General features: G+C 34.1%; 1 protein-coding gene across 8 annotated transcripts in view; it reads left to right on the top strand.

The window, feature by feature from the left end:
- Window positions 1-18,087, top strand: part of DOP1A (DOP1 leucine zipper like protein A) — an 89,993-nt gene that overhangs the window by 18,973 nt on the left and 52,933 nt on the right. For 4 of the 8 annotated variants that reach the window (XM_081044283.1, XM_081044280.1, XM_081044278.1 and 1 more), the window contains 4 exons: window positions 564-745; window positions 7,323-7,493; window positions 9,667-9,856; window positions 15,426-15,524. In XM_081044283.1, the coding sequence (XP_080900409.1) occupies window positions 564-745; window positions 7,323-7,493; window positions 9,667-9,856; window positions 15,426-15,524 (642 nt within the window). Of the gene's footprint in view, window positions 1-563; window positions 746-7,322; window positions 7,494-9,666; window positions 9,861-15,425; window positions 15,525-18,087 lie in introns of all 8 variants that reach the window. The other 4 variants (XM_081044281.1, XM_081044279.1, XM_081044282.1 and 1 more) reach the window with 1 other exon arrangement.

The raw sequence follows: 18,087 nt of genomic DNA, 5'->3' as shown, positions 1-18,087 counted from the left end.
ACTCTGACTGTGTTATAGTTGAATATATAAAGCAAAATGTATTTGGTCTAATTGAGAAGTTAGTAAAAACAAACGGGCAATCATCATCTCATGTAGATTCTTTTAAGCATTAGAACTACTTGCTACATGATACACCAAAGCAGTAGTTGCCTTCTTACAACTATATCCATCTATTTTGAGGTCCAATTTTCTTCATATATTTCAAACAATGTATCAAAAGTAAATTGATAGCTGATTAACATTAAAGTTTTACAAAAATCTAAAATAATACATCTCCTGAATAAATTTGTTTTGAAAAATATTTTTCATAAAAATGTTATTTCTGTTAACATTCTGTGAATTTTTTTAATTCAATATTTTTTAGAATCCGCAGTTTTAATTTCAAATATGACATATACCTTGATAGATATAACTGACAAAAATGAAAGTTCTTTGGTCTCTGTTCTATTTTTTCCAAATATAAAGAAGTTCTAGAAGAATTTTTGATAATACTGTGTTAGAAAGTGGATATAATATGAAATGTAGTATTTTTTTCTCAACTGAATTAAAATGTTTTCTTCAAGGTTTTACAAAATAATGCAAAGTATCAAGTAGTACCCAAAAAGCTGACTATAGGCAAACGCCTAGCTCAGTGTCTACATCCAGCATTACCAGGTGGAGTTCATCGGAAGGCACTTGAAACATATGAAATTATCTTCAAAATCATTGGACCGAAGCGACTTGCCAAAGATCTTTTTTTATATAGGTAAGAATAATTTTACTATCTATTCACATATAAATGACAATATTTTTAATTTATTGTTTTTCCTGTGAAAGATAAATGAAACCTACTTGAGGATGGAGATTTTCAGATATCCATCTTAAATATTTTCATAGTCAAATGATTCAGAAAAATTTAGACACTTCCTGTTTTTTCTTAGATGTCATTTATGAAGTTTCATTCAAAAATTTTGAGATTAGAGTACTTTCTACCTTTTAAGCTTCAGAACTCCCCTGAGAAAAAAATAAGATGCCTTGATTTCTCAGCAGCTTTCAACAGTGTTAATCATTCTCTTGGTTTCTGTGATACCACGTTCTCCAGTTTGATCGCTTTACCAGCATTTCCTTCTTTCCCTCAACTGTGTATATGGAATTTCTTAGGGTTTGCTCAGTCCTGTACGTTATGTTTTCACTTTATAGTCACTCCTTGGGCAGATTTACCCATGCCCATCTCTTACGTGCTAACTCCCAACTCGACCTCACCAGTGTTGGCTTCTGCTGTAAATTCTTAGCTTCCTTGCCATCCCTGGTGGATCTTTAAAGGCAATTGAAGTTCAACTTGTTCTAAACTAAACTTATCCTCTTCTTCTATAAGCCTTGCCTTCTGCAATGCACTAAGCTCAATAATGGCACACTGTCAATCCATTTACACAGGCCTGACATCTGAAAGCTGCCCTTAATAGCTTCTTTGCTTGCCTATGCTCTTCCTCCTCCCATGTGCGTTCTGGCACTACTAGTTCTCTCACAGTGGTTAAGAGCAGAGGCAGTGCAGTCAAATAGTTTGTCTTCACCACTAATTCTGTGATCTTGGGCAGTTTTCTTCACCTCTGTGTGTGTACTCTGATCTGCAAAAGGGCAATAAGATGACAAATTTCATAGGTTATTAATAAAACTAAAAGAGTTAATGTATGTAAAGTGTTTAGATGTTACTACTGTTCTGATATGTGTCCCTAATGCTTCTTCTTACCTTCACCAGCAGCATCCTCTCTAAGTAAGCACCATCTCTAGCCTGGTCTCATAACAGTCAGACTATCCGTTCTTATCCTCCTCTTATACCTGTTCTCCACACAGTATCAGCGTAAAGTTTTTAATATGTTAAATAGATAATGTCATCCCTTTGCTAAAAACCTCCGTTGACTTCTTCCTGTCACACTTAAAAGAAAATTTCAAAGTCCTTACCATGGCTTTTAGGGCTTTTTATACCTTCAGCTCTGGCTCTGCCAATGACTTTCGGCTCCTGCCACTTTCCCCCCAATTTGTTCCGTTGTGGTGATACAGATCTCTTTGCTTATTCTTCCTCATTTTCTTTGCTTTTCCTTCACCCTGAATACTCTAATGGAGGTCTCCTAAATATCAACTCTTCATAGAAGACTTCCTCAATTATCCTCCCTGAAACAGCCTTTCTTTTACATTTTAGGCTTAAGTACTCTAGTTTTACTGTGATGTGTTCAGAATTAGGTATCTTTTTATTTATCCTTGTTGGGATTCATTGGGAATTTTAAATCTATGAATCAGTGCCTTTCATCAGTTCTGGAATCTCTTCCAGAGAAAATTTGATTTTACTCCAGCTATTCTCTCTCCCATTTTTTGGAATGGTGATTAAACATATATTAGATCTTCTAACTCTGGCTTTCCCATCTCTAAAGCCTTCTTCCCTATTTTCAAACTTCATTTCTTCGTACTACATTCTGGTAATTTCCCCTTACATAGCTTCTAGGTCAGTAATTCACTTTTTTTGCATCTAAGTGTAAAAATGTTTTTGGGTTTCCTACCGCATATTTATTAAAATACAATTGATATATAAGTTTAAGATGTAACACATAATGATTTGATATATGTATATATTATGAAATGATTACCACAGTAACTACAGTTGACACATCCATTACCTCACATAGTTACATATGTGCATTTATGCCAATATCATATTATCTTGATTACTATAGCTTTGTTATATAGTTTGAAATCAAAGTGTGGTACATTCAGCTTTATTGTGCTTTCTCAGGATTGCTTTGACTATTCAGGGTCTTTTGTGGTTCCAAATGAATTTTAGGATTTTTTTTCTGTAAAAAAAAAAATAGAAAAAATGCCATTGAAATCTTGAGAGGGATTATATTGAATCTCTATAAATGGCTTTCAGTACTATTAACATTTTAATATTCTTCCAGTCCATGGACATGGATATCTTTCTGTTTATTTGCATCTTCATTTCTTTCATTAATGTCTTAATTTCCAGTGTACAGATGTTTCATCTCCTTGGTTCGATTTATTCATAAGTATTTCATTCTTTTTGATTCTATCGTAAATGGGTTTTTTATTTTTCAGATAATTCATTTCTAGTATATAGACATGTTACTGATTTTTGTATTAATACATTGATTTTGTATTCTAGAACTTTACTGAGTTCCTTGATTAGATCTAATGGGTTTTTAAGATAAGTTTTTACTTTTCAATTACAGTTGACATACAATATTATATTAGTTTCAGGTGTACAACATAGTAATTACACATTATATAACTTATAAAATGATCGCCCTGATAAATCTAGTATCCATCTGACACCATGCATAGTTATTACAATATTTTTGACTGTATACTCTATGCTATATTTTACATTCTCATGACTATTTTGTAACTACTAATTTGTACATCTTAATCCCTTCCGCATTTCACCCATCCCCAACACTCCTCCCATCTGGCAATCATCAAAATGTTCCATTTCTCTTATTTCTGTTTTGTTTGTTCATTTATTTTTTAAATCGCACATATAAGTGAAATCATATGGTATTTGTCTTCCTCTGTCTGACTTCTCTAGGTCCATCCATGTGGTTGTAGGTGGCAAGATTTCATTCTTTTTTATACCTGAGTAGTATTGTATTGTACGTATGTTCCAATTTTTTATCCATTCATGTACTGATGGAAACTACTGATGAAGCAATTTAGGTTGCTTTCATATCTTGGCTATTGTAAATAATGCTGCAATAAACATACAGATGCATATGTCTTTTTGAGTTAGTGTTTTGAGTTTCTCCAGTTAAATACCCAGAAATGGAATTGCTAGTTCTTTCTTTGTCTCTTGTTATAGCTTTTGTTTTAAAGACTATTTTATCTGATCTAACTACTGCTACTCCAGCTTCTTTTTGTCCATTTTCATGAAATGTCTTTTTCCATGCCTTCACTTTCAGTCTGTATATGACTTTCGATCTGAAGTGAGTCTCTTGTAGGCAGCATTTGTATGGTTCTTGTTTTCTTATCCGTTCAGCCACCTCATGTCCTTTTATTAGAGCATTTAATTTATTTACATTTAAAGTAGTTGTTGATAGATATGTAGCATTTGCCATTTTATTATTAATACTTTTGATATTTTTTTCATCTTCTTAAAGAAGTCCCTTTAACATGTCTTATAATCTGGTTTGGTAGTGATGAATTCCTTTAGTTTTTTTCTTCTCTGGGAAACTCTATCTGTTTTTTAATTCTAATGATAGCTTTGCTGGATAAAGTAATGTTGGTTTTACGTCACTGCTTTTCATCACTGGTGCATATATGCCAATCCCTTCTGGCCTACAAAGGTTTTGTTGAGACATTAGCTGACAGTCTGATGGAAGCTCCTTTGTGGGTAACTGTTTTTCTCTTGCTGCTTTTAAGATTCTCTCTTTGTCTTTAACCTTTGGCATTTTAATTATGATGTGTCTTGGTGTGGTCCTCTTTGAGTTCATCTTTGGGAGTCTTTGGGACTCTGCACTTACTGGGCCTGTATGTCTGTTTCCTTCACTAGATTAGGGAAGTTTTCCATCATTACTTCTTCAAATAGGTTTTCAACTCCTTGCTCTCTTTTCCTTCTGGTACTCCTGTGATGCAAATGTTGTTATGCTTGATGTTATCCCAGAGGCCTCTTAAATTATACTCATTATTTTGGATTCTTTTTTTCTTTTTGTTGTTCTGCTTGGATATTTTCTGCTACCTTGTCTTTTAAATTCCTGATTTGATCCTTTGTTTCATCCAATTTACTGTTGATTCACTCTAATGTATTCTTCATTTCTGTTATTGTATTCTTTATTTCTGACTGCTTCTTTTTTATGTTTTCTATCTCCATTTTTATGTTTCCTATCTCTTGAAGATCTCCCTGAGACCATCGAAAATCCTTATAACCAGTGTTTTGAACTCTGCATCTGATAGATTGCTTGCCTCCATTTTGTTTAGTTCTTTTTCTGGAGCTTTGTTCTGTTCTTTCATTTAGGACATATTTTCTTTGTCTCCCCATTTGGCTGCCTCCATGTGTTTGTTTCTATGTATTAGGTAGGGCTGCTATGCCTCCTGGTCTTAGTAGAGTGGCCTTATGTAGTAGGTGACCTGTAGGGCCCAGTGGCACAGTCTCCTTGTCACCTGAGCCAGATCACCCAGGTGTGTGTGTGTCTGTGTGGGTTGTATGTGCCCTCCTCTTGTAGTTGATCCTTGATTGTTGTTGGCATGTTAGTGGGAGAATTTGACCGTCAGGCTTATTGGTTGTGAGAAATGGCTGTGACTATAGTAGAGGAACTGTTTTGCAGGGGCTCTCTGTGGAGCAGGATTCATGTTAGTGGGTCTCTGGTGCCTGCCTGGTCTGCCATTCGAGTGTGTCATTTGTAGAGGTGGTCGGGTAGTGCTTTGGTGTGGTCTGAAGGTAGCCACTGGGTGTTTGAGTTCTGGGGCCTTTGAAGAGCGGTTCTGGTGCAGGCCAAGGTCAGCTGCTACCTTTGTTCTGCTTGCAGCCACTTTTATTAGCTACTAAGTGAACTGCAGATTGTTTCCACTTGAGTTGGGCTTGGAGGTGTCTAGGATAGGCTAAGCTGTGAAATGTGGCCACCTGCCACTATTGCCAAGCTTGGGGATACTTAGCAAGAGATACGGGGCACACTGAGGCCAGATGCTGTTTGTTTGGGGTTTGTGAACCTTTTAGAGATTTTAGGAATATCAGCAGCATGAGCCAAGAAAGAGCATTTGTATGGAAAAACCGCTGAAGTGGCTTGGCTAGCCCACAAGTTGGGTGGTGCAGGATCTCAGGGAATCACCAGGGCAGGGCGACCAGTGTTAGCTAGATTGATGGAGACTCAGATATGGTGCCTGCCTGAGCTTGCAGGCTGGGTGGGAGGTGGGCTCAAGAAAGGAACAATGGCTTCTGTCAGCACTTCTGTCTGAGGGAAAGCTGTCCCTCCAGCCCTTGCCCTGAAGCCACACAATTTAGTCCCTCTTCATCTGCCCGTCACACCTTTCCAGCTGCTTCCCCAGTGCTGGAGCTCTGAATGTGTGAGCACATTAGTGAGTTAGTGCATGGGCCTTTGTTCCTCATTGGTGACGTCTGTAGCTGGGTTATCCCTCCTGATTTTTAACTGCCACAGGTGAGCATGGGACCATCCCATTCTGTATCTCTCCCCCTCCTACCAGTCTCGACATGGCTTCTGCTGCATAGGACACCTTCTTTACTTGTAGGACTTCTGTCTAGCTAGTCTTCAGGTGGTTCTCAATTATGGTTATTCTGTAATTTAGTTGTAAGTTTGATGTGGTCGTGGGAGGAGGCAAGCACAGTGTTAACCTTTTCTTCCATCATGACTGGAATCTAGATCTAACAGGTTTTCAATGGAGCCGTTAGACATTTCTGTAAATAAAATCATGTCTGCAATTAAAGACAATTTTGCTTTTTTTCAGTTTGGATGTCTTTTATTTATTTCTTGCCTGATTACTCTGGCCAGGAGTGCTATGTTTTCAGTACTGTGTTGAATAGTGGGCTGTGTTGAGTAGTAGTGAGTCAGCTCCCTTGTCTTGTTTCTGTCTTAGAGAAAAAGGTTTCGACCTTTCACTACTGGGTGTAATGTTAGCTGTAATATTGTCATACATGGCCTTTATTATGTTGAGGTATATTCTTTCTATACCTAATTTGTTAGTTTTCATCATGAATTGTATGTTGAATTTTGTCAAATGCTTTTTCTCCATCTATTGAGATCATATGATGTTTTGCTTTCATTCTATTAATGTGATGTATTACATTGGTTTATTATGTTGGTTTATTACATTGGTTGGTTTATTTTGCACATGTTGAACTGTCCTGGCATCCCAGGTATAAATCCCAGTTTATCATGGTGAAGGATCCTTTTTAATGTGATATTGAATTTGGTTTGCTAGTATTTCATTGAGAATTTTTGCATCTGTGTTCATCATGGATATTAGTCTGTAGTTTTCTTTTCTGATAGTGTTCTTTGGTTTCAGGGTGATGCTGGCTCCGTAAAATGAGTTTGGGAGTATTCCATCCTCTTTGATTTTTTTGAAAGAGTTTGAGAAGGATTGACATTAATTACTTTATAAATTTTTGGTAAAATTCACCAATGAAGCCTTCTGATCCTGGGTTTTTCTTCGTTGGGAGGTTTTCGGTTACTGATTTAATCTCCTTATTAGTAATTGGTCTCTTCAGACTTTGTATTTTTTCCTGATTCAGTCTTTGTACTTTGTATGTTTCTAAGAATTTTTCCATTTCTTCTGGGTTGTGTAGTTTGTTGGCATATAATTATTGATGGTTTTATTTTTTTAAACAGTTCTGGATTATTTCCTCTTCTTGCAAATGCTGCCATGTCTGTGAAACCAACATTGTTAAGTTTGTATGAGATATATTACTTGCCTTTGGGTAAAACATTGAAGCCTGGTCTACAAGGATTGCTAACTGGTATTCTTCCTGGCTTAGAAGAAGGATCAGAGTACTATGAGAGGTAAGATGATGCTGTTCTTGTGCAGCTAAGTAATCAAAGTCATGGATTGGTCAGAAAGAATCCTTAGATCAATAATGTTTTAATGTCACAAAAATCAATTATTCTAGACACCAATGTATAACCTGAATATTTCTATACCAAAAAAATATTATTGTAGTGTATATAGTCTATGTATCACACTGAAAATATAGTAAGGTGATCAGAGTACAGACTTGGGAGATAAATGGGCTGGGTTTAAATCACGGCTTGACAGATACTTTGTGAGCTTAGGAAAGCTTTTTTTAACATTTCCAATTTTTTTCAGTTTCCTCATCTATAAAACAAGCTTAGTACGTATTTCATTATATTATTGTAATAATGAAATCACTTAGTGCAGTGCCTAGCACGTATGAGTCACTCAAAAAATTGACCCATAATTTAAAATAATAATACAGTAGATAGGACATTTAGATTAATTTTTAAAATGGGAAATTGGGCCATTGCCAATAGTTTTTAAATTGTTAATGGCGGAAAATAGCCTAGCTCCAAGTGCAGGGCTGTTTTACTAGCTGTTAACATGATACTGTTGATATTTTAACTTTTCAAAGAACATGATTTGATCTCCTTTGGAGCCTATTCTTTCTCTGGAATTTAATAGTTGAAGACAATGCATAATGGCATTATCTGTCTTTAATATCTCATTACTGATATTCTTACAAAAAAGGAACTTAAGAGTTGAGATGACAAAAATAGAAAATGCCAAACTTATTTTGAGTAGACTTATTTATTTAAACTTCAATTAATTTATTCTGGTGCATTGACCAAGTACTCCATTTTATTGTATTCATCTGCTCCTATAATGCAGTAAGAATCTAATTCTGAAGATGTAAGGGATTACTCTTATAAACTACTTCGAGAGAAAAATAATTTTGTTCTTAAAGCTGATCATTTTCTTTTATTAGTTTTTGTACTTACTTGCTTGTAATTTTAGAAACATAATGTGAGATTATTTCATTTAGTTTATATGTTAGTTTTGTTTTAAATTGTTACACTTATTCTAAGAGAAGCATAGACTCAATACCACTTTAGAACTCTACAGCTACAATTAAAATTTTAACATAGAAATCAATAATGATCTTTATGAATATGGCATTCCTGTGGTTTATCTTGTTCTGTGTCTTAGTCCATTTGGCCTGCTATAAAAAAAAGTACCACAGACTGGGTGACTTACAAACAACAGAAATTTATTTCTCACAGTTCTGGAGGCTGGAAGTCTAAGATCTGGTGAAAACCCTCTTCCGGGTTTGTAGCTGCAGGCTTCTCCCTGCATCTTCAAGTAATGGAAGGGGCGGCTCAACTCTGTGGGGTTTCTTTCATAAGAACACTAATCTCATTCCTGAAGGCAAACCTTCCAAAGGTTCCACCTCCTAATACCATTTTTGGGGATTAGGGTTTAACATATGAACTTTGAAGGGACATAAACATTCAGCCCATAGCATTATGCTTTGCCGGTTATTCCATACAAGTTCTATAAAAGGATTTGTAAACTTCTTCTTTTAATGCATAAATAAATTGAGATCAGAGGGGATTACAGTGTTAGTATTACATAGCAAGTAAACAGTAGGTCTCTATCAGAATCTCTTGATTCTGACTCTATTATGTTATCGATTTTTGTATTTTAAGTTGCTTATGCTAAATCAAAAGTAATCTATAAATGTAATCCTTAATAAACCAGTAATGATTTTGTCATAGGTCTAATTCATCAAAATTGTGAATTACATAGTGTGCTTTCAAAGAGAAGGAAACATTTGGAAATGTTCTTTAAGATTTTATAGAAAATTAACAGAAAATATGTTCTGTTACAAGGTTACTACTAACTAAAATGTATATGGTGTTTAACAACCCACTGAAGTAGATAGGACTTGTATTGTTTTTATTGCTATATTCATTTTACAGTTGAGGAAACTGAAGAGATATTAAGTGATTTCCCCAAATTACACAGATAGTAAATGGTGGATCCAGGACTTAAATCCACTCGTTCTGATTTCTACAGTGTATGCTTCTTTCAGTCTATCACAGTTGTCTCTAGGGTGGAACATATAACTATCGCATGGGTGCTTTTAAACATTCTGCCAAAGAATAATGATTTATTTTTAATGTTTCATTTCTTAAATCACTTTATTTTGTACCTCAGAACAAACACATTGTTGGAAAAGGTTGCTGCTGCAGTGGACCAGTCTGCATTCTACAGTGCCCTCTGGGGTAGTCTTCTTACCAGTCCTGCTGTGCGTTTACCTGGAATCACGTATGTTCTTGCCCATTTGAACAGGAAGCTTTCCATGGAAGATCAACTTTATATAATCGGTAGTGATATTGAGCTAATGGTAGGTCTACAAATGATTGCTCTTTTAACAAATCATCTCTTTAGAGCCAGGCACATTGTTTCAAATAGATACTGAGAATATTGCAACGAACAAAGCTCTGTTTTCATGGAACTTACATTTTTCATTAGGGGAACTTAAAGGCCAAAATAATCAGTAATTATTTTTTTTAAAGCTTCTTTTTTTTTTCATGGAAAAGTATTTATGGTATCTTTTATTCAAGCAAATAAATGTTTTTTGTTACCATCTTGCTAACTGATCAGACCATAGCCACATTGATTATATGATTCTGAAGTGGACCTTCTCTTTGATCATAGCTTTCTTTATAAGAAAGACAGGTTTTAGACAAACTGATAGCCATATTCTGTGTGGGATTTGTGTAAGAAGATGTAGTACTAAAGCAGACAGGGAAAGATACGAGAAAATTCAGTGATTACTTATACTTTTTAATTTGAAGATTAAGAACAGGAGGAAACCTTTTATCTCTATACAGTGCTGTTCTCTTAAAATGAGCAAGGAGTGAAAACAAACCCTCAAGGGTCATTTTGAAAAGTTTTAAAAAATTTTTGATTAATCATCCTATACTATTTCCCCATATCATTATGAAATGACTGAAATGTTTGTGCAGATTTTGGGTTATGTTTATTAAAGTATAACTACCGTGTTTCCCCTAAAATAAGACCTAGCCAGACAATCAGCTCTAATGCCCTTTTGGAGCAAAACTTAAGACCCAGTCTTATTTTACTATAAGACTGGGTATAATATAATATAACATATAATATAATACCGGGTCTTATATTAATTTTTGACCCAGTCTTATTTTACTATAAGACCTAGTCTTATATAATGTAATATGTAAGACTGGGTCTTATATTAATTTTGCTCTAAAAGATGCGTTGGAGCTGATTCTCCGGCTAGGTCTTAGTTTCAGGAAAACACTGAAATTAACTCATCTGACATGGGCAGTTTTATAAATTTTGACAGGTGCATAGTCACATGACCAATACTACTTTCAAGATGCAGAACATTTACATCACCCCAAAAGTTCTTTTGTTCCCCTTTATAGTCACTCCTCTTCCCCTATATTTTTGTTTCCTTAGTTGTACTTTTCCCAGAATGTCATATAAATGGAATTATTTTATTGTATTAGCTGTTAGTTCTGTTTTTTTCACTTTGTTTAACAAATTTGAAATTCATCTGTTTTTGTATATATCAGTAGTTTGTTCCTTTATCTTGCTGTGTAGTATTGTATGAATGTACGACAATTTATTTATTCATTTACTGATTATGGATGATTAAGTTGTCTTTGGTTTTGGACAATTATGAGAAAAGCTACTAAAAACATTTGCAGAGAGTTGTTTGTGTAGACAAATGTGTTTATTTCTTGGGAAAATACCTAGGAATGGAATTCCTGGTTAATTTGGTAAATGTGTTTTTAAGTTTTTTAAAATTATACTTTTATTGAGATATAATTCATCTACCATAAAATTTACCCCTATAAATTGTACAATACAGTGGTTTTAGTATATTGACAGAGATGTACAACTGTCATCGCTATCTAATTTCAGAATATTTTCTTCAAACCTAAAAAGAAACCCCCTACACATTAATCATACCACATTTCCCCTTTACACCTACCCTTGGGAACCACTAATCTATTTTCTGTTTTCATAAATTTGCCCGTACTGGACATTACATATAAATAGAATTATGCAACCTGTAATCTTTTATGAATGACTTCTTTTACTTACCATAATTTTTCAAGATACGTCCATATTGAAACGTGTATTAATATCAAAACATCACTCCTTTTTGTGGCCAAATAATATTCCATTGTATGGATATACGAAAATTTTGTTTATCCATTCATCAGTTGATGGACCTTTGGATTACTTATAGTTTTTGTCTGTTATGAATTATACTCTATGAACATTTGTGTAAGTTTTTATGTAAACATATGTTTTCATTTCTTTTGATTATATACCTAATAATGGAATTGCTGCATCATATGATAACTCTGTGTTTTAACTTTTTGAGGAACAGGCAAACTTTTCCAAAGTGACTGCACCAATTTACATATCTACTAGTAATATATGAGAGGTCACTTTTCTCCACATCCTATCAGTACTTGTTATTGTCTATCTTTTTTATTATAGCCATCTTAGTGGATATGAAGTAGTATCTCATTGTGGTTTTGATTTGCATTTCTCTAATGACTAATAATGTTGAGCATATTTTCATGTGGTCATTGGCCACTTTTATATTTTCTTTGGAGAAATGTCTGTTCCAAGTCTTTGCCCACTACTTAAATGAGGTTATTTCTTTATTTGTTGTTGAGTTACACGAGTTCTTTATATATTTTAGATATTACATTCTTTTTTTTTTTTTTAATTAATTTTATTGGGGTGACAATTGTTAGTAAATTTACATAGATTTCAGGTGTACAATTCTGTATTACATCGTCTATAAATCCCATTGTGTGTTCACCACCCAGAGTCAGTTCTCCTTCCATCACCATATATTTGATCCCCTTTACCCTCATCACCCACCCCCCACCCCCTTACCCTCTGGTAACCACTAAATTATTGTCTGTGTCTATGAGTTTTTGTTTCTCATTTGTTTGTCTTGTTCTTTTTGGTTTATATACCACATATCAGTGAAATCATAGGGTTCTCTGCTTTTTCTGTCTGACTTATTTCACTTAGCATTATTCTCTCGAGATCCATCCATGTTGTCACAAATGCTCCTATATCATCTTTCCTTAACGCCGAATAGTATTCCATTGTGTATATGTACCACAACTTCTTTATCCATTCATCTATCGAAGGACATTTTGGTTGTTTCCATGTCTTGGCCACCGTAAACAAAGCTGCAATGAACATTGGCGTACACGTGTCTCTATAGAGAAATGCTTTTATATTTTTGGGGTAGATACCCAGGAGAGCGATTGCTGGGTCATATGGTAATTCTATTCGTAATTTCTTGAGGAACCTCCACACTGCCTTCCATGGTGGCTGCACCAGTCTGCATTCCCACCAACAGTGTATGAGAGTTCCTTTTTCTCCACAGCCTCTCCAACACTTGTTACTATTTGTTTTGTTGATGAAAGCCATTCTGACTGGGGTGAGGTGATATCTCATTGTGGTTTTCATTTGCATTTCTCTGATGATTAGCGATGTTGAGCATTTTTTCATATGTCTATTTGCCATTTGTATATCCTCTTTGGAGAAATGTCTCTTCAGGTCCTCTGTCCATTTTTCAATTGGGTTGTTTGTTTTTTTGTTGTTGAGTTTCATGAGTTCCTTGTATATTTTGGATATTAGCCCCTTATCAGAGGAACTGTTTGCGAAAATCTTCTCCCATTCAGTTGGTTGCCTCATTATTTTGTCAATAGTTTCTTTTGCTGTGCAGAAGCTTTTCAGTTTCATATAATCCCATTTGTTTCTTTTAGTTTTTACTTCCATTGCCTTTGGAGTCAAATTCATAAAATGCTCTTTGAACCCAAGGTCCATAAGTTTAGTACCTATGTTTTCTTCAATGCAGTTTATTGTGTCAGGTCTTATGCTTAAGTCTTTGATCCATTTTGAATTAATTTTGGTACATGGTGACAGATAGAAGTCCAGTTTCATTCTTTTGCACGTAGCTATCCAATTCTGCCAGCACCATTTATTGAAGAGGCTGTCTTTCCTCCATTGTATGTTTTTAGCTTCTTTGTCAAAAATTATCTGTCCATATTTATGTGGTTTTATTTCTGGGTTCTCAATCTATTCCATTGGTCTATGTGTCTGTTTTTCCGCCAATACCAAGCTGTTTTGATTATTGTAGCCCTGTAGTACAAGGAAAAATCAGGGAGTGTGATACCTCCAGTATTGTTCTTTTTTTTTAATATTGCTTTGGCTATTCGGGGTCTTTTGTGGTTCCAAACAAATCTGATGATTTTTTGTTCTATTTCTTTAAAAAATGCCATTGGGACTTTAATGGGGATTGCATTAAATCTGTATATGGCTTTGGGTAATATGGCCATTTTAACTATGTTGATTCTTCCAATCCATGAGCACGGAATGTCTTTCCATTTCTTTGTGTCTTCTGTACAAAGAAGACACATTTTGGCTACAAAATCAACTGTACAGAAGTCCATTGCTTTCCTATATACCAACAATGAAATCTCAGAAAAAGAGATAGAAAAAACAATTCCTTTTGCAATTGCAGCAAAAAGAATAAAATACCTAGGAATAAACTTAACCAAGGATGTGAAGGATTTATATGCTGAAAACTATAAGACATTTTTGAAAGAAATTGAAGAAGATATTACATTCTTATATGTATATGATTTGAAAATATTTTCCCCCATTCTGTGAATTGTCTTCTCACTTTTCTGATTGTGTCCTTGAAAGCATGAAAGTTTTAATTTTGATCAAGTCCAATTAATTTGTTTTCTGTTTTGCCATTGTGTTTTTGGTGTTAGATAATATTTAAGAAATTGTGTCTGATCCAAGGTCACAAAGATTTACTGCTACATTTTCTTCTAATGTTTATTCAAGTTTATAAGAAACTGTCAAATTATTTTCCAAAATAGCTATACCATTTTTATGCAGATCTTTAAATGTATTGTTTGTTACATTTTCTTTTGATGACTTAATGGAAGTTTTAAACAAGTCATTTTCAAAATTTCTTTAAAAGGTAAATGCCATAATTGGAAAACTATTTACAACACATTACAATTAAAGGATTAATCTCCTTAACATTCAAAGTGCTACTACAAATAAATAATATTAGCAGTCAGGTCGAAAAAATGGTTTGAACAGATAATTGACCTAAAATAAATAAAAATAATTCAAACATGAAATGGTGCTCAACATTACTTATAATAAGAGAAATAAAAATTTACCAAGATACCAGTTTTTATATATCAAATTGACAGAAATTAAAAATTCATGGGTAAACATGGAAAAACAAATAGTCACACAAAGCTGGTAGGAATATAAGTATAACCTTAATAGAAAGCATTACACTATATAAATTGCAACTGCATATACCCTAAGACGTGGCAATTCTACTTTGAGGGATTTATCCTACAGATGTATTTGTGCATTATATAAGTGTATCGCAGCATTATTTATAATAGTAAATGTTTTCAAACAGTATAAATGTCCATCATTAGTAGCCTAGTTAAAAAAAAATTAGGGTTTATCTATGAAATAGTGGCTGTAAAAAAGGCTCTTTATGTAGTTATTAGGAAAGAGCTCCAAAATCTATTTTTAAATGAAAAAGGCTATGTGTGTAAAAGGGATATGTACATGTGTGTTTTTATTATATTTACAGAAAATATTCACTAGTAACATTGGTTACTTGCAAAAAGGAAATTGGGTGGTTGGGAGACATTATTTCCTACTCCTTAATTTTTGAACCATCGCAGTACATTTACCTATTCAAAATAATATACTGTTAATTATTGATAAAATGCTCAGAAGCATATTTTTATTTATGGCAGAAAATGAAGAGTTGTTACATTTTCATGGTAAATATCTCCCAGTGTAATAGACAATAAATATTAAAGCCTTTTTTATTTCAGGTAGAAGCAGTAAGTACTTCAGTGCAGGACTCAAGTGTACTTGTACAGAGAAGCACGCTGGACCTCATACTCTTCTGTTTTCCATTCCACATGAGTCAGGTAAAACGTAAATGCTGATATTAATATAAGGTATTCTTTGGAAAATCATAGATTCATCATGTGTCGTTATTTTTTTATTTAAGTTGGATTCTTTTGTTTTACAAACCAGTACATAGAAAAGAAGTTCCTTTTTAAGGAGTAGAATTTGTGAATATTATGAAGAAAAAAGATCTGTTGATTTGGATAAGAACATGGAAATTGAAATAGATTATTTCATGCCTTTAAAAAAAAGTTCTAACCTATAAAAAGTAGGAGGTACTCATTGCTAGTTATGTCTGAGCCAAAACTCTGAAATCCAGGCCTTTATCCAGCCTTATCTCTGTCCTGATATTATCTTTTCTTTGTTTGGTGAACTGGGCCTTTTGTCAGACCCTTAGCAGAATTGGCTGAATTTGAAAGTCAAATGTTTAGTCACTGTGACATGCTCTAGAACTTTTTTTTTTTTAATTAAAATTTATTGGGGAGACAATGGTTAGTATAATTATATAGGTTTTAAGTGTATAATTCTGTAATATGTCATCTATTTATCACATTGTGTGTTCACCACCCAGAGTCATTTCTCCTTCCATCACCATATATTTGACCCTGTTTACCCTCACCTACCTCGCCCCTTAACCTCTGGTAACCACTAAACTATTGTCTGTGTCTGAGTTTTTGTTTCTTTGTTTTGTTCCTTTGTTGCTTTCAGTTTTATATCCCACATATCAGTGAAATCATGTAGTTCTCGACTTTTCCTGTCTGACTTTTTCACCTTAGCATAATAATCTCAAGATCCATCCATTCTGTGTAATTTATTTCGCTTAGCATAATCTTAAAATCCATTCATGTTGTTGCTAAAGGCACTATTTAATCTTTTCTTACTGCCGAATAGTATTCCATTGTGTATGTATACCACAACTTCTTTATCCATTCATCTATCAAAGGACACTTGTGTTTCCATGTCTTGACCTCCGTAAATAAAGCTGCAAGGAACACCAGAGCACATATATCTTTACAGATAAATGTTTTCAGAGTTTTTGGGTAGATACCCAGGGCAGGGATTGCTGGGTCATGTGGTAATTCTATTCGTAATTTCTTGAGGAACCTCCACACAGCCTTTCATAGTGGCTGCATCAATCTGCATACCCACCAACAGTATATAAGGGTTCCTTTTTCTCCACAGCCTCTCCAACACTTGTTATTATTTGTTTTGTAATGCTTAGCACTCTGGACTCTGACATGCTGTGGTTTTAAAAAATTAGTTGCAACAAAGAATCTAAAATCATATCAATGGACTTTTCATATTCTGTTTCATTAAAATCCACTGGTCTGTCTTGCACTTTGAATGGCTCTGTACATTCTTTTGTAACATCATGGTTGGTTATTTGGAAAATATTGGTTTACTGAATAATGCAGGTCTTCCAAATGTTAACATACTTCATTATACAATAACAAACTCCCATTCATTACTGTCATCACTGATCTCATCAGTAAAGTTTTTTTAGGTATTTGGAAGCCTTCTAGCCAATTCAATTTAATTCAGCACAACACAATTTCAAGCCAAAACCAAATTTTCCAAAATTCTTATTTTCTTTTGGAAGCTTAAATTTTATTTGTAATGATGAATATTGTTTTTCTTGAAGTGACAGACTCACTTTATCTATTTTTGAGAAAATGCCGTTTCCAACCCTGAATAATCATGGTATTTGCAGTCATTTTTTCAGACCAGAATGGTATTATGTGAAAAAAGCTCACAATTCAGTCAACACAAGTCCTTTTCCTTGAAACATGTATCATATTTCAATACACATCAGTAGTGCTTTGTGTTCTTCCCATTTCATAACATAAAATATTAAAAGGCATGTACTAAAGGAACAATATTTAATAAAATAAATTTTTGCTGGTTCATCAACATTCTTAAGTGAAAACTGACTTTTTTCCTTGTGTGTTTTTTGATTCTACTGCAAGTACATGACAGTAAAAAAATACAGTGACTACATGTACACTGGATGTCACTGCTCTGCTACTACTTTTCTTGCTGAGGATGCCAGCAGTTTTACCCAGTTTCACAAGATCAGAGCAAATGTCAACACAGCAAAACAGGAAAATAACATCTCGGTATTGTTATGAATATAGTTTTTACCTTTTGGAGCTCCTGAAAGGGTCTTAGAGATCCCCAGGAGTCCAGGGACCACACTTTGAGAATTGCTTAGATTAATGGAAGACATCTGTATTTAGATGACTATAATTTGTCAACTATTGATGATCTGTGTTCTGTAACATCTCAGTTATTTTTGTAAGATTCTTTTGAAACAACCTGGATAAATCCCTTTCTAATACTGTCAAAAAGCATGGTGTAGTAAAAAGTTCTCCAGCTTGATTAACTAGAGATCAGTTATCTAACCAATTAGGACACTAACCAGGCATTTGAATTTAAGTACTTAGGCCCTGTGAAGCTCTGGTCTTTTATTCTAGAGTGGTTGTTAGAATAGTTGATTTCCGTTTAACTTTCTAATGTTCAGACTCCCAAGATTCTATTCTAAAGTGATCCATAATATGCTTAAAATTAACAGCAACTTTATTA

This window comes from Rhinolophus hipposideros, assembly GCF_964194185.1.
Source record: "Rhinolophus hipposideros genome assembly, chromosome: 3".
In the NCBI taxonomy this organism is placed as follows: Eukaryota; Metazoa; Chordata; class Mammalia; order Chiroptera; family Rhinolophidae; genus Rhinolophus; species Rhinolophus hipposideros.
The sequence above is the reverse complement of the archived record's forward strand: the minus strand, read 5'-3'. Positions and strand labels throughout refer to the sequence as shown.